Here is a 22,887-nt window from a genome sequence, read left to right on the forward strand (position 1 = left end):
TATTTTCTAGCTTATCAAAAATGCAATTTTTCTTTGAGATTCATTTTATGAGACAATTTTATTTTCTTCAGTTCAGTTCAGTCACTCAGTCGTGTCCAACTCTTTGAGACCCCATGAACCGCAGCATGCCAAGCCTCCCTGTCCATCACCAACTCCCGGAGTCCACCTAAACCCATGTCCATTGAGTCAGTGATGCCATCCAACCTCTGTTGTCCATCTCATCCATCTCATCCTCTGTTGTCCCTTTCTCCTCCTACCTTCAATTTTTCCCAGCATCAGGGTCTTCTTACTTAACTATTTATTTCTTTGATAGATGACCATAATAAGGCAAAAAATTATGTTTTATATAAAATTAAACAAAAGCATGAGGCTAAAGTGATAAAATTTATTTTGAAAGTTCTGGAAGACCTGAATAAAACTTGATTTATTTCGTACCTCTGTCCCAGAAATCGGAGAAGGCAATGGCACCCACTCCAGTACTCTTGCCTGGAAAATCCCATGGATGGAGGAGCCTGGTAGGCTGCAGTCCATGGGGTCGCTAAGAGTCAGACATGACTGAGCGACTTCACTTTCACTTTTCACTTTCATGCATTGGAGAAGGAAATGGCAACCCACTCCAGTGTTCTTGCCTGGAGAATCCCAGGGATGGTGGAGCTTGATGGGCTGCCATCTATGGGGTCACACAGAGTCAGACACAACTGAAGCAACTTAGCAGCAGCAGTCACAGAAATAGAGGAATTTCCTTCTTACTTCTATCTCAATAATGTTCCCTCATATTCTTTATTTTCTCTATACTATCCAATGTTGAGCTTTCCCTGTGGCTCAGTGGTAAAGAATGTGCTTGGAATGCAGGAGACGTGAGTCTGATTTGTGGGTCAGGAAGATCTCTGGAGAAGGAAATGGCAGCCCATTCCAGTATTCTTGCCTGGAAATTCCCATGGACAGAGGAGCCTGGCAGGCCACAGTCCATGGGGTCACAAAAGAGTCAAACACAACTTAGCAATTAAACAACAATTATCCAATGTCACTAAAATACTGTTTATTGTATCAATCCTGCTACAAATTATGGATTAAAGTTAAAGAATAACATAGACTTCAATGTTTAATGACATCTATTTTTAGCTAAACACGTTTTTACATAGTTTCATAGTGAGTTTTCATCTCACTGGAAAATCTCAGGCATTTTATCTAATCTAATGTATTGTCTTCTTACAGATACAATAACCACTACTATGGCAATCTTCAGCAATTATTCGGCCGTATTTTATGTGTGCACATTTATTATTAGCATTCTCATGTCCTGGAAGTTGAAGCCTAGAAAAAAAAAATACTTTCCATTAAGTTCTGAAATTGTTTTATGTATCAATTGTACTTTTTAAATGCATAATATTATAAAATTGTACTTTTTAAATGCATAATATTATAAAAAAGTAGAAACATCATTTTCCCAGTTCTCTAATAATAAAATAATGAATATTTTGTCATCTGAAATTTAATATTAATTCTAGAATTGGGATATAAATAATGCCTTCAATTCTGACTTGCATCTCTTGACCTCAGATGATTTCAAAGTATCCTCCATCTTCACAGGGGTCTACTATATTTTGTTTATACATTAGTGTTTTGATAAACATTTTATTATATATACAGTAAAAAAAAAATTGTCATGAATTGTTAATGACAAGTCATTCTGTCCTGGGAAATTTTACCCCAGAGTAAACATCAGATTCCTCTTTACTAATAAGTCTAGAAAATAGTTTTAACAGATTAAATATTTGGATATGTCAATGAGAATCAGAGCAATTTATAAACATTTAAAGACATATATCATATAATTCCTGAGAAGGGGCATGCATTTACTAAAAGTACAGCAATTAGAAATGAATACATAATCACTCATAATTTTAAGTAAATCCAAAATTTTAATTTAACACAAATTATGTTAGAAAATCATGTCTGTTAAGAATGGATATATTGGAAGAAATCTTGCATATTTTAGTCATAATATTTTATGGTAGAAATACTATTTTAATTTAGATTTTATGTTATTTACTTTTATATTATTATTATTAATTTTAGGCAAGCTACATGGCACACAGGTTAGTTCCCCAACCAGGGATCAAACCCATATGCCCTGCAGTGGAAGCACAGTCTTAACCACTGGACCACCAGGGAAGTTCTGAAATCACATTTTTAAATTAGATTCATCTAAAAAAAAATTTATTTGACATTAATTTACTGTTAAGACCTGGGGTAGGAGAGGAAAGAGGAGGAGGGAGAAGAGATAACTTTATTTTCTTGAAGAACCATACATTTTTCACATGCTTAATTTATCAATTATGGTATTTTCACAACTACGCTATGAAGTGGGTTCTATTATTCATCACATCTTATAGAAAATGCAATAGAAACCAAAACAGAATGTTTGGATAAAAAACTCTGATCCTAATGGCAGAGCCAAGATGTAAATCCAAGACACTTAAGAGCCTGCGCTATCAATTACTTACTATATTTTAAACTGTGGAGCTTAAAACTGGGGACTGAGTATTGGTAGTTCAGTATTTCCCATGGTTTTGCTAAACTGGTTTTTATACAATTGTGTATGTGCACTGCTGCTGCTGCTGCTGAGTCACTTCAGTCGTGTCCGACTCTGTGCAACCCCATAGACGGCGGCCCACCAGGCTCCCCTGTCCCTGGGATTCTCCAGGCAATAACTCTGGAGTGGGTTGCCATTTCCTTCTCCAATGCATGAAAGTGAAAAGTGAAAGTGAAGTCACTCAGTCGTGTCTGACTCTTCGAGACCCCATGGACTGCAGCCTACCAGCCTCCTCTGCCCATGTGCACTAGTATATATTTTATACCTCCAGTTCCAGATACCCTAATAAAAATCATGGGAATTGAGGCCTATAAATCCTTTTTTGAATGTAGGAAGTAGGTTGAATAAATATTAGTCATTCAGTCATGTCTGACTCTTTGTGGCCCCATGGACTGTAGCCTTCTAGGCTACTCTGGCCATGGGATTCTCCAAGCAAGAATACTGGAGTCATTTGCCATTTCCTTCTCCAGGGGACCTTCCAGACCCAGGAACTGAATCCAGGTCTCCTGCATTGCAGGAAGATTCTTTACCATCTGAGCCACCATCCAAGTCAAAGGTTGAATAGAATTCATGGATAAAATCCAAGCTCCACCCAGAACTTCAAAATGTGTCCTTAATTGGAAATAGCTTCTTTGTAGATGCAATTGAGATTAATGTCATGAGGTCATAGACATAGAGAACAGACTTATGGACACGGGGAGACAGGGAGAAAGGAGAGAGTAGGATGTATGGAGAGAGTAACATGGAAACTTACACTACCATATTTAAAATAGATAGCCAGTGGGAATTTGAAGTATGACTCAGGGAACACAAACTGGGGTTCTGTAAATATATAGAGGTATGGGATGGGGAGGGAGATGGAAGGGAGGTTCAAAAGGGAGGGGACATTTGTGTACCTATGACTGATACATGTTGATGTTTGGCAGAAACCAACACAATTCTGTAAAGCAAATCCCCTTCAATTAAAAAATAAATACATCTACATTTAGGTCTTTAATCCATTTTGAGTTTATCTTTGTGTATGGTGTTAGGAAGTGTTCTAATTTCATTCTTTTACATGTAACTACTCATGACATTGTATAGGAGACAAGAATCAAGAACATCCCAAGAGAAAGAAATGCAAAAAAGCAAAATGGCTGTCTGAGGAGGCCTTACAAATAGCTGTGAAAAGAAGAGAAGTGAAAAGCAAAGGGCAAAAGGAAAGATATACCTATTTGAATGCAGAGTTCCAAATAATAGCAAGAAGAGATAAGAAACCTTCTTCAGGGATCAATGCAAAGAAATAGAGGAAAACAATAGAATGGGAAAGACTAGAGATCTCTTCCAGAAAATTAGAGATACCAAGGGTACAAGGGTACATCTTTCCTGCAAAGATGGACTCGATAAAGGATAGAAACGGTAGGGACCTAACAGAAGCAGAAGATATTAAGAAGATGTGACAAGAATACACAGAAGAACTGTAAAAAAAGACCTTCAACACCCAGATAATCATGATGGTGAGATCACTCATCTAAAGCCAGACATCCTGGAATGTGAAGTCAAATGGGCCTTAGAAAGCATCACTATGAACAAAGCTAGGGGAGGTGATGGAATTCCAGCTGAGCTATTTCAAATCCTGAAAGATGATGCTGTGAAAGTGCTACACTCAATATGCCAGCAAATTTGGAAAACTCAGCAGTGGCCACAGGACTGGAAAAGGTCAGTTTTTATTCCAACCCCAAAGAAAGGCAATGCCAAAGAATGCTCAAACTACCACACAATTGCAATCATCTCACACACTAGTAAAGTAATGCTCAAAATTCTCCAAGCCAGGCTTCAGCAATACGTGAACCGTGAACTTCCAGATGTTCAAGCTGGTTTTAGAAAAGGCAGAGGAACCAGAGATCAAATTTCCAACATCCACTGGATCATCGAAAAAGCAAGAGAGTTCCAGAAAAGCATCTATTTCTGCTTTATTGACTATGCCAAAGCCTTTGACTGTGTTGATCACAATAAACTGTGGAAAATTCTTCAAAAGATGGGAATACGAGACCACCTGACCTGCCTCCTGAGAAAGCTGTATGCAGGTCAGGAAACAACTATTAGTACTGGACATGGAAAAACAGACTGGTTCCAAAAAGGAAAAGTAGTACCTCAAGGCTGTATATTGTCACCCTACTTATTTAACTTATATGCAGAGTACATCATGAGAAATGCTGAGCTTGAGAAAGCACAGCTGGAATCAAGATTGCCAGGAGAAATATCAATAATATCAGATATGCAGATGATACCATCCTTATGGCAGAAAATGAGGAACTAAAGAGTCTCTTGATGAAAGTGAAAGCGGAGAGTTAAAAAGTTGGCTTCAAGCTCAACATTCAGAAAACTAAGATCATGGCATCCTGTCCCATCACTTCATGGCAAATAGATGGGGAAATAGTGGAAACGGTGGCTGACTTTATATTTCTGGGCTCCAAAATCACTGCAGATGGTGATTGCAGCCATGAAACTAAAAGACGCTTACTCTTTGGAAGGAAAGTTATGACCAACTTAGACAGCATATTAAAAAGCAGAGACATTACTTTGCCAACATAGGTCCATCTAATCAATGCTATGGTTTTTCCAGTGGTCATGTATGGATGTGAGAGTTGGACTATAAAGAAAGCTGAGCGCAGAATTGATGCTTTTGAACTGTGGTGTTGGAGAAAACTCTTGAGAGTCCCTTGGACTGCAAGGAGATCCAACCAGTCCATTCTAAAGGAGATCAGTCCTGGGTGTTCATTGGAAGGACTGATGTTGAAGCTGAAAGTCCGATACTTTGGCTACCTGATGTGAAGAGCTGACTCATTGGAAAAGACCCTGATGCTGGGAAAGATTGAGAGCAGGAAGAGAAGGGGACGACAGAGGATGAGATGGTTGGATGGCATCACTGACTCGATGGACATGGGTTTGGGTGGACTCCAGGAGTTGGTGATGGACAGGGAGGCCGGCGTGCTGTGGTTCATGGGGTTGCAAAAAGTCAGACACAACTGAGTGACTGATGCCATGATCTTAGTTTTCTGAATGTTGAGCTTTAAGCCAACTTTTTTACTCTCCTCTTTCACTTTCATCCAGAGGCTTTTTAGTTCCTCTTCACTTTCGGTGGTGTCATCTGCATATCTGGGGTTACTGTGTATGGTGTTCAGAAGTGTTATAATTTCATTCTTTTACATGTAGGTATCCAGTTTTCCTAGCATCACTTATTGAAAAGGCCATCTTTGCCCTATTGTATATTCTTGCCTCCTTTGTCAAAAATAAGGTACCCATAGGTGCATGGATTTATTTCTGGGCTTTCTATCTTGTTCCATTGGCCTATGTTCTGTTTTTGTGCCTGTATTATACTGTTTTGATGACTGTAGCTTTGTAGTATAATCTGAAGTCAGGAAGGTTGATTCCTCCAGCTTCATTCTTCTTTCTCAAGACCGCTTTGGCTATTTGGGGTCTTTTGTGTTTCTGTATGAATTGTGAAATTTTTTGTTCTAGTTCTGTGAAAAATACCATTGGTAATTTTATAGAGATCAACAATATTGATTCTTCCTACCCAGGAACATGGAATATATCTCCTGATTTAATTCATCAGTGTCATAATTTTATGTATACAGTTCTTTTGTTTCCTTCAGTTCAGTTCAGTTCAGTTGCTCAGTTGTGTCCGACTCTTTGTCAGACATGAACCACAGCATGCCAGGCCTCCCTGTCCATCCTTGGGTAGGTTTATTCCTAGATATTTAATTCTTTTTGTTGCAATGGTGAATGGGATTGATTCCTTAATTTCTTTTTCTGACTTTTATTGTTAGTATATAGGAATACAAGTGATTTCTGTGTATTGATTTTTTATCCTGTGACTTTTCTAAATTCACTGATTAGCTCTAGTAATTTTCTGATAGTATCTTTAGGGTTTTCTATGTATAGTATCATGTCATCTGCAAACTGAGAGCTTTGCTTCTTCTTTTCTGATCTGGATTCCTTTTATTTCTTTTTCTTCTCTGATTGCTATAGCTAGGACTTCCAAAACTAAGTTGAATAATAGTGGTGAGAGTGGACATCCTTGTCTTATTCCTGATCTTAGGGGGAATGCTTACAGTTTTTCACCATTGAGAGTAATGTTTTATGTGAGCTTATCATATATGGTCTTTACTACATTGAGGTAGCTTCCTTCTACACCTATCTTTTGAAGAGTTTTAATCATAAATGGGTGTTGAATTTTGTCAAAGCCTTTTTCTGCATCTGAGATTATTGGCCACCTCATGCGAAGAGTTAACTCATTGGAAAAGACTCTGATGCTGGGAGGGATTGGGGGCAGGAGGAAAAGGGGACGACAGAGGATGAGATGGCTGTATGGCATCACCAACTCGATGGACATGGGTTTGGGTGGACTCCGGGAGTTGGTGATGGACAAGGAGACCTGGCGTGCTGCGACTCATGGGGTCAACAAAGAGTCGGACACGCCTGAGTGACTGAACTGAACTGATTGAGATTATTACATGGTTTTTATTTTTTAATTTATCAGTATGGTGTATCACATCGATTAATTTGTGTATATTGAAGAATCCTTGCATCCCTGAAAAAAACCCAACTTGCTCACAGTGTGTGATCTTTTTAATGTGTTGTTGGATTCTGTTTGCTAGAATTTTCTTGATGATTTTTGCATCTTAAAAATGGATTAAAGGACTAAATGTAAGACCCAAAACTATAAAACTGTTAGAGGAAAACATAGGCAGAACACTTGATGACATAAATCAAAGCAAAATCCTCTATGATTCACCTTCTAGAATAATGGAAACAAAAATAAAAGTAAACAAGTGGAACCTGATTAAACTTAAAAGATTTGCACAGCAAAAGGAAATTATACACAAGGTGAAAAGATAACCCTCAAAATTGGAGAAAATAATAGCAAATAGAACAATTGACAAATGATTAATTTCCAAAGTATACAAGCAATGCCTATAACTCAATACCAGAAAAACAAACAACCCAATCAAAGAGTGGGGAAAAGACCTAAATAGACATTTCTCCTAGAAGACATAGAGATGGCTAACAAACACATGAAAAGATGCTCAACATCACTTATTATTAGAGAAATGTAAATCAAAACTACAATGAGATTCCACCTCACACTGGTCAGAATGGCCATCATCAAAAAGTCTACAAACAATAAATGTTGGAGAGGGTGTGAAGAAAAGGAAAACTCTTTGCCCTGTTGGTGGGAATGTAAATTCATACAGCCATTATGGAAGGTGGTATGGAGAATGCTTTAAAAACTAGATATAAAACCACTATATGACCCTGCCTTCCCACTCCTAGGCATATACCCTGAGGAAACCAAAATTGAAAAAGACACATGTACCCCGATGTCCACTGCAGCACTATTTACAATAGCTAGAATAAGGAAGCAACTTAGACGTCCATCAACAGATGAATGGATAAAGAAGTAGTGGTACATATACACAATGGTATATTACTCAGCCATAAAGAATTACATTTGAGTCCATTCTGATGAGGTGGACAAACCTAGAGCCTATTATACAGAGCGTAGTAAGCCAGAAAGAGAAAGATAAATATTTTATACTAACACATATATACAGAATCTGGAAAGATAGTACTGAAGAATTTATTTGCAGGGCAGCAATGGAGAAACAGACATAAAGAACAGACTTATGGACATGGGGAGAGTGGAGGAGAGGGTGATATGTATGGAAAGAGTAGCATGGAAACTTACATTACCGTATGGAAAACAGATAGCCCATGGGAATTTGCTGTATGTCTCAGGGAACTCAAACAGGGTCTCTGTATCAACCTAGAGCGGTGGGATGGGCAGGGTGATGGGAGGGAGCTTCAAGAGGTAGAGGATACACGTATACTTATGGCTGATTCATGTTGAGGTTTGACAGAAAACAGAAAAATTCTGTAAAGCAATTATCCTTCAATTAAAAATAAACAAAATTTAAAAAAATTTAATAAATAAATTGAAAATTGAAAAAAAAAAGACTACTGTCATGATGAAACCATATTGGATTATACCCTAAATCCAATAAGAATATCCTTATGGGAGAGCAACATACACAGAGAGATGCAGAGAAGGTGCAAAGGAAGTTGGAGGTATAGACAGCTGTCTCTTTGTACCCAGGATGTGGGGAGTGGGGAGATTCTTCTAGGATCCCCAAGATAACATAGTCCACAGATGCTCAAATCCCAGGCAGTCCTCTGTGTCTACATGGTTGGTTGAACTTGAGAATTCAGAACCCGCAGATACAGAGGACTGACTTGTCTTTAAATGATGCCAAGGATTGTAAAAATATACAAATATTTTGTATTTTCTTTAAATGATGCCAAGGATTGTAAAAATATACAAATATTTTGTATTTTCATGGAAGTTTACTATATTTCCTTTATACAGTAACATTTTTATAAACAAGTTCCACAGTATTTACAGAACAAAAATTGTTTTTCATCATCAACAACAGTTAGCGTTCTCTCTGGAAAAGTTTAGCAAGCTCCTTCAGACAAAGGATCTTTCCAGTAAAGAACCAACTCTACCAAGATCTTGATTTCAAACCTCTGTATAGAACAGTCTTATGCACTCTGTGGGAGAGGGAGAGGGTGGGAAGATTTGGAAGAATGGCATTGAAACATGTAAAATATCATGTATGAAACGAGATGCCAGTCCAGGTTCGATGCACGATACTGGATGCTTGGGGCTAGAGCACTGGGACGACCCAGAGGGATGGTATGGGGAGGGAGGAGGGAGGAGGGTTCAGGATGGGGAACACATGTATACCTGTGGTGGATTCATTTTGATATTTGGCAAAACTAATACAATTATGTAAAATTTAAAAATAAAATAAAATTAAAAAAAAAAAAAACCTCTGTTCCCTCTGCTTGAGAGAATACAGTTCTGTTGTGTTAAGCACCCAGTTTGTAGTGATTTTTTTATGACAGCAAACTATACAAAGTACACTAGGTGAGTCCTGGAGAATTAGAGAGCACATTTTAAGAAAATTTCAATACATGCACATGTCTTACAGTCAGACAAACTACACTGAAATTAAAATGACAAATCTGAAGCTTACTCACTTTGTAATCTTATGCAAGTTTATTTATTCAATTACCTTTTACTAAAATGCAAAATAATTATACTTCATAAGCAATTTCAATGAGCTTTGAAAGGAACATATTTAACTTAATATAGTATTTGGTATGTTACTAAGTATTTTATTCCTTGCTTTCCATCTTTCCTATCTTTTACTTATTGATTTCTTACAGGTGCATCTATTATAAATGCTATCCAGATCCACATTAAATATTTCTATATGGAAGAAAATAATATTGTTCTGTACTGAAATTTTAAAACAGCAAGAGACTTACTTGTTCAGGATAAGTTTTGTATCATCTAGCCAAACCCAGTTCAGTTGTTTATTGCTGTAGTATAAACTAATTGAAAACTTTTCTTTTTGCAAACCGCATTGCATTTTTGACAATTTTATTATAAAATTCTGCAGAGAGGAAGAGGAAAGTAAATCAAAAAGTGGAATTTTTCTTGCAAAAGAGGAATATAATAGTTTAAATATGCATATTTTACTTCTCTTTGGATTCTCTGTTCTTTATATTGAAAGAATCTGGAGGGATTAACCCTAAATTCTTCAGCCATAGGCTGGATGCTCAGAGCTAATAACTCATTTATTCACTGAGTAAATTTTTTGGTACATATATCATTCTAGTCATTTTCTTAAGTTATGGGTTTTAAAAGTAAGCATGAAATTTTAAAACTGTAGTTGCTCAAATTAGGCACTGAAAAAATGAATAGTATTCATTGACTTACGTAATAAGTAGTATTGACACATGGTACAAGAACAGAAATACAGGATTGAAGGAGAGAAATAATTAACAGGGAATTTTAACAGATTTTAGTGAACTAAGGACGTTTTCCAAGTGGATCGTCTAGTAAGCTAAAATCTTAAAACAAGATGTATTAACTGAGAGATGATGTTTGGGATAGGAGGTAGAGGAAATAAAATTTGTCACAGGTAAACAGAACAAGGACATAAAAGAGCATAAGCGGACCGTGATCAATGTAAATAACTTCAATACAGTTGGAGACCATGGCACACTTTCCTTAGAACAGTGTGATGGAGAGTCCCTAACAACAGAAGAAGACAGAGAAATAGGCAGAAATCAGACTACAAGTGATCTTATCTACATTTTACTTAGACTTTACCCCAAGTGCTAGAGGAAAACCACTCAGGTTTTATTGAAGTACACATTCAAAATTACAAATTGCAGAGATTTTGGTGACTACACTATGGAAAGTAATTCAGAAGAATACAAAACCCGAGTGATTGCTGTCATCCTAAAATCTTCTGATACCAAAATTTATAAAACAAAATCTCGTCCTTACCATCTCTTCTTCAGTATTCAACTTAAGAAATTCAGAATGTAAATTGGTGCAATAATGGTGACATTCCTTCCAAGGAACACTGTTTCTTGAAAAATGGTAGCAGTTTTCTCCATACTGATGCCAGTTGTTTGAACAAGTAGGGTATTTCCAAACTATTAAAAATTTAAAATATAACTGAATGATTTCCATCAGTGCAAATTACATCTGTAAGTTGACATAGCAAATCTACTATCTACAAACAAAAACACTTTTTTATTTTTACATTATAGGCTGTGTGCACTTAAATTTAGTGTTAAATTTTTCTTAAGTTAATAACTCAATTCATTGAAAACATTTAGATTCATAAGCTGTATACTAGGAAATAATTTTTAATGACAAAATTAGAAATGTGTCAGGAAAACTATTCAGTGTATATGACTGTTAAAATTATCAACATAATATTCTTTCTTTGTTTTCACATGAAAATAAAATATGTATATAATTATCTTTAAAAAGCTGTAAGTTTCAAAAATAAGACAATAAGAAATACATAAATGAAATCATATAGATAAGCCCCAAAATTATGATGCCTTGTGGAAATATTTTATTTAACTTCAGGTTGTCATTTAATAGTGCCATCATCATTTGAGTCTTAATAGATTTGACATATATATATTTACACATATCCAGTTACATACATTAAACAAAACAGTTAATTGTCTCTTATCTCCTGCAAATAAAATTATGACTCAGGGACTCATCCAAAATTACCTGTTTTATTTGCTTCCGTGTTGGAGGAGCTATTTCTTGGACATCCTTCTGGGTGAAATGGCTTTTTATTCACTGAAGAGAACACAGAAAGGTCAGTTTTAAACTCAAAAAGAAAAATATGACACATTTCTATAGGTAAAACATTGTGCTGAATTCAGAGCTACAAAAATGATGAATGAAGCATCATTTACTTCAAAGAACTTAAATGTAATAAAGTCATAATCATGAAAATCAAATTATAGTACATATACAAGTTTACACAGCCATAAATCAAAGAAGAAAGAAATATTGTTCTGATAACAGTATAAGAAAGCTTTTTCTTTTTTTTTATTTTATTATTATTATTATTATTTTACTTTACAATATTGTATTGGTTTTGCCATACATCAACATGCATCCACCATGTGTACACGTGTTCCCCATCCTGAACCCCCCTCCCACCTCTCTCCCCATACCATCCCTCTGGGTCATCCCAGTGCACCAGCCCCAAGCTTCCTGTATCCAGCATCGAACCTGGACTGGCAATTCATTTCTTACATGATATTATATATGTTTTAATGCCATTCTCCCAAATCATCCCCTCCCTCCCTCTCCTACAGAGTCCATCACAGAGAAAAAAATTTTAAAGTTATATCTGGTAAAGGAAACATGAGAACAAATAGTAAGGCAGTATGTAATATTCTTGATATGCTTAAAAATAGACAACATTTTTATATGTCTCTATTAAGTTAAGTTTTGTGCAGAGAATATTTACTTCTTTAAAAAATAGAACTGATCAAAATGATGTATTATCTTCAACACATTTCACTATGTGAATAACGGAAAAGTAAACTTCTATTTCATATTTTGACTTACACTCAATGACCAAGTATCCAACAGACAGAAGAAGCCCCAGGCAAATGATCCACAGAAACACAGCAACATATTTCCATGAAGAAAGTGGAGTAGGGTGATCTATATATAGAGAGATGAATACATCTTGTAACATCAACTCTAAATGTTTATTCAGAGTTCTGCTTCTGTTTAAGGTGCAGTAAACTCTATAGCAATGTAGCTCACATCCTAAAAATAGAGAAAAGGAAGGCAATCTACAAAATCATAACATATTGAGGGAATGAGGCAGTTGAATTGATAAAGTGATCAGGTAATCTGAATTCTAAAGAGATAAAGCCCCGACTCTATGGAAAGACAGCACGCAGACTCTACTTCACCTTTGGCAAAGCATAGGAAGAAAAGTGGAAGCCATATTAGAGTAAAGTATTTCAACAAATCTTCAAGGCTAAAAGCAGACTTCAAGGCAGAGGTATCAGAGATCAAACTGACAATATCTGTTGTATCATAGAAAAAGCAAAGGTGTTCCAGAAAAACATCTACTTCTGCTTCATTGACTACACTAAAGCCTTTGACTGTATGAATCAAAACGAACTGTAGAAAATTCTTAAAGAGATAGGAATACCAGATCACCTTCCCAACCTCCTGAGAAACCTGTAAAGCTATGACAAACCTAGACAGTGTATTAAAAAGCAGAGGCATTACTTTGCCGACAAAGGTCCATCTAGTCAAAGCTATGGTTTTTCCAGTAGTCATGTATAGATATGTGAGTTGGACCACAAAGAAAGCTGAAGGACAAAGAATTGATGCTTTCAAATTGTGGTGATGGAGAAGACTTTTGAGAGTCCCTTGGACAGCAAGGCAATCAAACCAATCAATTCTAAAGGAAATCAACACTGAATATTCACTGGAAGGACTGATGATCAAAGCTGAAGTTTCAATTCTTTGGCCACCTGATGCAAAGAGCAGATGCACTGGAAAAGACCCTGATGCTGGGAAAGACTAAAGGCAGGAGGAGAAGGGTACGACAGAGAATGAGATGGTTGGATGGCATCACCAACTCAATAGACATGAGTCTGAGCAAGCTCCAAAAGGTAGTGAAGCACAGGGAAGCCAGGAGAGCTGAAGCCCATGGGGTCATGAAGGATCAGACACAATTTAGTGACTAAAAAACAACAACAAGTCCACCCTGTACCCCGCATTGACAGTAGGCAAAAGCCATCTGCTTCTAGAGAAGAGACAGAAAACCAGCTTCTTCCCAATATCCTGAAATTGTACAAAGTAGAGGACCTTAGCTGCGGCAGAGAGAAGAAACTTGCTCACACACAAAATCCACCAATACAGGATACATGCCACAAAGGAAGGGACAGAAAATCCACCTGTTGTCATCAGAAGAAGAAACAGTTCGGGTCTTTTCAGCTAAAAATTGATTTCCATCAATTACACACTCTAATCTCTAGAACATTTAACTATCATGTCTCTGTTTATATTTTTACATTGGGTATAAGCATGAAACTTACCTTGTGGGGTTTTTTGCTAATTGATTTCCATCTGTGAAAGAACTTTATAGACAGTGAAAATCTAAGAAGCTTTGTTAGGTAAAAATAAACTTAAAAGACAGGATAATGACTCTAAGTTATTCTGTTTGATCCATGGTAAAATATGAACTCTGGTGAAGTATGTCATTTTATACATACATATGCACATACATACAATTAATAATATCATTAATAAAGTTTTCCCAAACCAGTAGATTTTCCCATACAAATCTATTAGTAACTGCATTGATAAGAAGTACAGACACTGGTAAGATGAATTGTTCATCAGAATTTTAAAAAGAAAACAATTTCTGAATCTATAACAAGCAGAGTGTATTAGGTATTAAAGGATCTTTAAAAATTTGTTAACAATATATTAAGCAAAATTTAAAAATACTTCTTCATTAACCTCATGGTGAATCTGTATATCATAAACTGTATTGTAATAATTAACAATCTAAAAATTTGGAAAGTAATCAATTGAGGTTCCCATTAAAATAATACATCTTAGCCAAAGTATTGAATATCCATTTGATGTAAGACAAAATAGAACTAGGACACTGATACACAGTTCACTTCTAATCATTCTACTTATTGATTTAAAACATATGAGGATTGCAAATTAGCAACAGGAAAAGTACAAATGAAAGCAAATTTTAAATGATAGGAAGATATATCATTGGATCCATAGAATCATACGCACCAGTAAATTAATAACATTGGCGTTTGTGTATCAAGAAGCACGGCACTTGAAAAAGTACACTTTGAACACACTATGCCAGCAAATACACAAACCAGGAAAACAAGAAAAATAGTCCCTAATTCACAGCAACTGCGTTAGAATAATGAAATTATCTCTTCATTTTCTCACTTCTCTATTTTCCAAATATCCTACTATATAGTGTTGATATCTTAAATGATAGAAAATGATAAACAGCATATCTCGATCCTCAAACATTTCATTCAGTCTAAAAATGCTGATATTATGTTTACAACATAGTTACAGTGATGACTCTCATGGGGAAAAATATAATCTTCCCTCAAAAGCACTTATTTTCTTTGTTTAGTAAGAGAAAAAACATTTAGATCATGTGTGTGTGCATATAAGCATGATAATGAATAATTTCTGCGTATTTTTTAAGTAGAAAACATGAAAGACCTTTTCTCTTGGTAGTTTCAAGTCTTTGTCCCCTCTGTGGCTGAGATGATGGTTGAAATAGCAAATCGGAGTAAGTTACAACTTCTTCACTCATTACTGAAAGGCAGAGATACAAGAAAATGAACAAAAAAATTCATTTTAAATTCATGTAAATTGTGAAATCCATAAGTAAAATTGGTATTGAATAAAATGATATTGGGATTGAATTTGAATAACTAGTGAATTCTAATTGGTTAGAATACAATTACAAATATGAAAATATTTTAAGAATGAAGAAATATTAATTTTTAACTGTTACTTAATGAGTTCGTAGGACTTCTCAAGTGGCTCAGTGGTAAAGAATCCACCTGCCAATGCAGGAGAAGCAGGTCTAATCCCTGGGTCAGGAAGATCCTTTGGAGGATGAAATGGCAACCCACTACAGCATTCATGGGGGAAAATTCCCTGGACAGAGGATCCTGGGGGGCTGTAGTCCATGGGGTCACAAAGAGATGGACACAGCTGAGCGACTGAGCACACACGCAAAGTAGTTGCTATAGTATATTACTTTTGGCCTTTTAAATATTATCTACTCACAATTGCAAATCTGTTAATATCATTTATTTATAAGTAAAAACGCAAAAGATGATCTGATGGCTTTACTGAATTCTTTCGACTGAAATTTATCCTTATAGCTTGGCACTTCCATTCTTTCACAATTTCACCTGTTCCTGCTTTCTTTCTAGTCTTATCTTTCAACTCAATTTATTTTCATTTTCCCCATAATTCCACTGACACATTTGTTCTTTCTCAACATACCACAAGCACTTCTCCAATTTCAGTGTTTTGCTCAAATTCTTCCTTCTCAAGTACATTTTCCTCCTCTATTTGCTCATAATGATTCTGTAGATCAAATTCTACCACCTTTAATAAAATTTCCAGATCCTCCAATAACAATTAATCTCTTTTTCCAATTTTTCTCATTATTTTTCGTTTATCACCATCCAATTAGTTATCTCCTTTTACCTTATCTTATCTTTCATTAACGTGTCCCCAATGTATTGTGAATTTCTTAATACATCTTATTAACCTTTGTTATTGCTTTAATTGTTCATTAGCTTTCTATATGAAGTATAAAAAGTAACAGTTTGTGTATTAAACATTAATCTGAAATAATTTGAAAAATACTTTTCATGATTAAACATTTTAGAAAATTTGATAGGAATCATTGTGAAAAATTTTTATGCTATTACTAAAGGATAATATATCCAATTTATGCATAGTTTAATTATGTCTAATTATGCTTTACCCTTTTGGAATTTTATATTTCCTCATTTATTTTCTTTAAACCTCAAATTTATTCCAGTTAATAATGTCAAGGTATCATAAAATGTCAAATTAAATAGTATCAGTGATAATAATACTTTTATTTCCTTTTCTCCCAAGTGATATTTATAGAGATATATAAATGTATATATATATATGATTGAAAATTATATATAATCATATAAAATTATATTATTATTTTTAAAACATATCTACATATTGATATACAAGTTTGTCTTTGCATCTATAACTTCAGTTTATTTGATCCAAATTCACTCAAAATTCCAAAAATACACGTTGAGAAACAATAGAAATCTGGGAAATTAACAAATACCTGATTTTTAGAAGACAGCGTCTGAACTTGAGTGTGTGTCTATATCCTCGGAAGAAGCAATCTTATCTTTTATCACAGCAGTTTGAATTTAAGAATTTTGATCATCAAGAGCCCAGAAAGTAAGCCAAGAAAAGAAATACACAGGCTAATAATGCCTTTGCCTGTCATATGAGAGACTCTGACAGGTGAGAGCAGAATTCAAGAATAAGAGTGCTCTGGATGTAGCCACACAGGAAACTGTTTTACTGCTGCTCAGTTTAGCTCTGTATCATCTCTAGATTGGGCATGTCATCAATCTTACCTTAAATTACACAAGATACCTAACATATTTTCACTAAAGACCAGTTTTACTCAACCCATGCTTTGTCACAGACATACTTGAATACATCATTTATTGTTTTTTTTTTTAAAGATAGCTTCAAGTGCTTTTAATTATTTCCAGTGGACTTTATTACATTTTACATTCATTTTATATTTACATTTTACATGCTATTTTGGAACTATTATTTATAGACACTTGTCATGTCTCTTTATCAACTCTTTCTGTTCTAAGGTAAGTACTATTTTTCATCATTAGATGGTGCATGCAAATTTTCACAGTTCTCAGCATTTATTATTAGTGGGTAATTAATTCCCAAATAATTTAAATCTGCTATAGTCACTAAAAAACAAAACTACAAATACTAATCAATGAATTATTCACATTTAAATAAAATTCATTTTCCCAAAATAATTTAACTCTTGGTGGAATAGAAAACACTTAAAACATTTTGACAATTCTAGCATTATTTTAGCTTCAATTCAGTTCAGTCACTAAGTCGTGTCCAACTCTTTGTGACCCCATGAATAGCAGCACGCCAGGCCTCCCTGTCCATCACCAACTCCCAGAGTTCATTCAAACTCACGTCCGTCGAGTCAATGATGCCATCCAGCCATCTCATCCTCTGTCGTCCCCTTCTCCTCCTGCCCCCAATCCTTCCCAGCACCAGAGTCTTTTCCAATGAGTCAACTCTTCACATGAAGTGGCCAAAGCACTGGACTTTCAGCTTTAGCATCATTCCTTCCAAAGAAATCCCAGGGCTGATCTCCTTCAGAATGGACTGGTTGGATCTCCTTGCAGTCTAAGGGACTCTCAAGAGTCTTCTCCAACACCACAGTTCCAAAGCATCAATTCTTCAGTGCTCAGCCTTCTTCACAGTCCAACTCTCACATCCATACATGACCACTGGAAAAACCATAGCCTTGACTAGATGTACCTTTGTTGGCAAAGTAATATCTTTGCTTTTCAATATGCTATCTAGATTGGCCATAGCTTTCCTTCCAAGGAGTAAGCGTCTTTTAATTTCATGGCTGCAGTCACCATCTGCAGTGATTTTGGAGCCCCCAAAAAACAAAGACTGACAGTTTCCACTGTTTGCCCATCTATTTCCCATGAAGTGATGGGACCAGATGCCATGATCTTAGTTTTCTGAATGTTGAGCTTTAAGCCAACTTTTTCACTCTCCACTTTCACTTTCATCATGAGGCTTTTTAGTTCCTCTTCACTTTCTGCCATAAGGGTGGTGTCATCTGCATATCTGAGGTTATTGATATTTCTCCCAGCAATCTTGTATATTGTTACCCTGCTTATTTAACTTATATGCAGAGTACATCATGAGAAACGCTGCTCTGGAAGAAGCACAGCTGGAATCAGATCAGTCCTGGGTGTTCTTTGGAAAGAGTGATGCTAAAGCTGAAACTCCAGTACTTTGGCCACCTCATGCAAAGAAGTGACTCATTGGAAAACACTCTGATGCTGGGAGGGATTGGGGGCAGGAGGAGAAGGGGACGACAGAGGATGAGATGGCTGGATGGCATCACCAACGCGATGGACATGAGTCTGAGTGAACTCCGGGAGTTGGTGATGGACAGGGAGGCCCGGCGTGCTGCAATTCATGGGGTCGCAAAGAGTTGGACACGACTGAGTGACTGAACTAAACTGAAAGAACTAACAGTTACATCTGTATTCAATCTACTTTCTGGACAAGCACAGAAGCCAGAGTCTAAGGGTGGAATATAAAACATAATTAATGTTTGAATTTTCAACATTTTTTACTAGTATTTATTCAATCAAAAAACATCCTTTTTTTTTTTTTTTTTTCATTTCTATGAGCAAACAAGCGGGAATCAAAATTGCTGTGGGAAATATCAATAACTTCAGATATCCAGACGACACCACCATTATGTCAGAAAGTGAAGAGGAACTAAAAAGACTCTTGGTGAAAGTGAAGGAGGAGAGTGAAAAAGTTGCCTTAAAGTTCAACATTCATATAACTAAGATCATGGCATCCGGTCCCATCACTTCATGGGAAATAGATGGGGAAACAGTGGAAACAGTGTCAGACTTTATTTTTTGGGGCTCCAAAATCACTGCAGATGGTGACTGCAGCCATGAAATTAAAAGACGCTCACTCCAGAAGAAAAGCTATGACCAAGCTAGACAGCATACTAAAAAGTGGAGACATTACTTTGCCAACAAAGATCCGTCTAGTCAAGGCTATAGTTATTCCAGTAGTCATGTATGGATGTGAGAGTTGGACTATGAAGAAAGCTGAGCACTGAAGAATTGATGCTTTTGAATTGTGGTGTTGGAGAAGACTCTTGAGAGTCCCTTGGACAGCAAAGAGATCTAACAGGTCCATCCAAAAAGAAATCAGTCTTGAATATCCATTGGAAAGACTGATGCTAAAGCTGAAACTCCAGTACTTTGGCGACCTGATGTGAAGAATTGACTCAGTGGAAAAGACTCTGATGCTGGGAAGGATTGGGGGCAGGAGAAGAAGGGGACAACAGAGGATGAGATGGCTGGATGGCATCACCGACTTGATGGACATGGGTTTGGGTGGACTCCGGGAGTTGGTGATGGACAGGGAGGCCTGGCGTGCTGTGATTCATGGGGTTGCAAAGAGTCAGACATGACTGAGCGACTGAACTGAACTAAACTGATGAGTCAAAATTAATTAAGAAACTACTATATTCACTGAAGTGTGAAGTGCACAGGGATATGACTAAATAAGTCAGAAATAATGCTTTACACCATATTATAAAGGGTTATTTATTAATTACAATTAATTACAATAATTTATTAATTACAAGTTGTTCAATAAGTTTAACAATAAGTTATTCTTATTATGTTATTATAACTAATATTACCAATAACTTATTAATAGCATTTTCACATTTACTGGGCCAGGAAAGAACCTTGTATATTGACTAAATTTTTTAGCCAAAAGTAAATTGGGGAAAAAAAGTATTTGCACCTTAATTAGGTAGTTTAGTTGTGGAATTTCGATAGATGTTCAGGAAGTGTTTTTATTTTTCTCCAAAGGTTGCTAAACTTAAAAAATATTAGCTGAAAATCTGGTTACATGCTATCCTAGCGATAATGTCTTATTTACTTTTCTCTCATTAATACTCACAAATCACAGTTTATGGTAATAATTCAAATGTTGCCACATGCACAACACTGAAATCGTGGAAGTGAGTCATGAAAGAAAGGCTACATTATCACAGAAAAGTGATAAAAAGTTTTAGGAATCACTCAAAAAAAGAAGGAATTCATGTTGGCAATTGGATTTTGAGATGGATACAGGATAAGAAGGAGTTAGAAATGCTTCAATTTTGAATTATTTCCTGAGTCATGTAGTTAACAGCAGGAGCAAAGGAGCAAAGGAAAAGAGAAACACAGCAAGGGCTCTGAGCAATCCCAGGCAGGTAATCAGAGTTCACTGTGATTTGTTTGTAATCTTTTATGTAATCATATGTACTCAGAGAGGAAACAAGCTTGCATATCAAGCTCATATTTCCATTATTCATTAACACAGAGATGTGAAACATTTACTATCATCCTTACATCAGTGAACATTGGAATTGGACCACCCTACAATGGAGAAAGGGAGACTCTTACTGTTGCATTCTCTCATACTCCTGAATGGGGAAATACTGAAATCCTCTATTTTCAGATTAAACCAGCCACTGGGATTGGTTCATAATATTTACAGATATTAGAACCTGAAAGATTATGGTGGTTTCTGGAGAGAATTTACCTGAAAACTGTGTTTAGAAAAATGTTGTAAGAAGGCATTAGATATTTATGAGATTAGGTTCAGGTTTCAGGAAGTACATGAAATGTTTAAAATGTTATGTATTGGCAAAATAAAACATTTATAGTGAAAATACTTCTGAAAAGCTTGGAGTCTCATAAAAACTTCATTAGAAATGCTTAATCATTTTAAAACAAGATTCACACCAAAATTCAATACAAGGTGCAAGACTTCTAAAGTCTTGGAAATAAGCCTTAATGGAGAAGGCTGAAAAAATGCAGAGGAAGCAATGGAGAGAAGAGTCAAGGGAGCTCAGTTCAATTCAGTTCAGTTCAGTTGCTCAGCCATGTCTAACTCTTTGTTGGACCCCATGGACTGCAGCACACCAGGCCTCCCTGTCCATCACCAACTCCAGGAGATCACTCAAACTCACGTCCATTGAGTCGGTGATGCCATCCAACCATCTCATCCTCTGTTGTCCCCTTCTTCTCCTGCCTTCAATCTTTCCCAGCATCAGGGTCTTTTCCAATGTGTCAGTTCTTTGCATCAGGTGGCCAAAGTATTGGAGGTTCAGCTTCAGCATCCAGTCCTTCCAATGAATATTCAGGACTTATTTCCTTTAGGATGGGCTGGTTGGATCTTCTTGCAATCCAGGGGTGCTCAAGAGTCTTCTCCAACACCACAATTCAAAAGCATCAATTCTTTGGCCCTCAGCTTTCCTTATAGTCCAACTCTCACATCCATACATGACTACTGGAAAAACCATAGCCTTGACTAGACAGACCTTTGTTTGCAAAGTAATGTCTCTGTTTTTTAATATGCTATCTAGGTTAGTCATAGCTTTTCTTCCAAGGAGCAAGCATCTTTTAATTTTATGGCTGCAGTCACCATCTGCAGTGATTTCGGAACCCAAAAAATGTCTCCCACTGTTTCCATTGTTACCCCATCTATTTGCCATAAAGTGATAGGACCAGATTGCCATGATCTTAGTTTTCTGAATGTTTAGTTTTAAGCCAGCTTTTTCACTCTTCTCTTTGACTTTCATCAAGAGGCTCTTTAGTTCTTCACTTTAGTTCTTCACAGAAGACACATAAGTGGGGTGTCTTCTGCATATCTGAGGTTATTGATATTTCTCCTGGAAATCTTGATTGCAGCTTGTGCTTCATCCATTCCAGCATTTCTCATGATGTATTCTGCATATAAGTTAAATAAGCAGGGTGACAATATACAGCCTTGACATACTCCTTTCCCGATTTCGAACTAGTCTGTTGTTCCATGTCTGGTTCTAACTGTTGCTTCTTGACCCGCATACAGATTTCTCAGGAGGCAGGTCAGTGGTCTGGTATTCCCATCTCTTTAACAATTTTCCATTGTTTGTTGTGATCCACAAAGTCAAGGGAGGGAGATCTTAAAAGTGGGAACTATCAAGGGAGGATTCAAAAGGATCCTTGTAGTAAATATTTAAATGTATCTCTTAGCCTTTAGGTCATGTATTTGATATGTAGTCGTTTGTGCAACAAAACATTGGAAAAGGAAGATGTTCTTTTCAAGCCCCTAACTCCATGATTTTTAAGTGGAGTACTTTATTCTTCAGTGAGATTATTCTTACATTTTCTTCTCTATCTCTGTTAGCACCTCTCTCCCACTTCTGGAAGATAGCAACATGGCAAAGGAGCCTAGAAAATCCAGAGCAAGAAAACAGCTGTGTGCGTAGTTGCTCATCGCTCAGTCGTGTTCAACTCTTTGCGACCCCATGGACTGTCACCCACCAGGTACCTCTGTCCATGGAATGTTTCAGGCAAGAATACTGGAGGGGTTTGCCATTTCCTCCTCCAGCGGATCTTAACTGAGCATCAACTATGTTCTCACTTCTGTTTTGTAT

At 36.3% G+C, this 22,887-nt stretch overlaps 1 protein-coding gene across 5 annotated transcripts in view; it reads right to left on the bottom strand.

Moving 5' to 3' along the window:
- Positions 1 to 1,024: 1,024 nt before the first annotated feature.
- KLRD1 (killer cell lectin-like receptor subfamily D, member 1) overlaps positions 1,025 to 22,887 on the bottom strand; it is a 36,987-nt gene continuing 15,124 nt past the window's right edge. For 2 of the 5 annotated variants that reach the window (XR_009494389.1, XM_059886145.1), the window contains 6 exons: positions 15,285 to 15,380; positions 12,612 to 12,710; positions 11,757 to 11,828; positions 11,007 to 11,158; positions 9,977 to 10,104; positions 1,025 to 1,314 (listed from right to left, as the gene is read on the bottom strand). Coding sequence is in view for 2 of the 5 variants with exons in the window: in XM_059886145.1 (XP_059742128.1) it covers positions 1,194 to 1,314; positions 9,977 to 10,104; positions 11,007 to 11,158; positions 11,757 to 11,828; positions 12,612 to 12,710; positions 15,285 to 15,378 (666 nt within the window). In the remaining 3 variants the exon portion in view is untranslated. Of the gene's footprint in view, positions 1,315 to 9,976; positions 10,105 to 11,006; positions 11,159 to 11,756; positions 11,829 to 12,611; positions 12,711 to 15,284; positions 15,381 to 16,923; positions 17,226 to 22,887 lie in introns of those variants that run through there. The other 3 variants (XM_024991426.2, XR_009494391.1, XR_009494390.1) reach the window with 3 other exon arrangements.

The sequence above is a fragment of the Bos taurus genome, chromosome 5 (assembly GCF_002263795.3).
Source record: "Bos taurus isolate L1 Dominette 01449 registration number 42190680 breed Hereford chromosome 5, ARS-UCD2.0, whole genome shotgun sequence".
Taxonomy (NCBI): Eukaryota; Metazoa; Chordata; class Mammalia; order Artiodactyla; family Bovidae; genus Bos; species Bos taurus.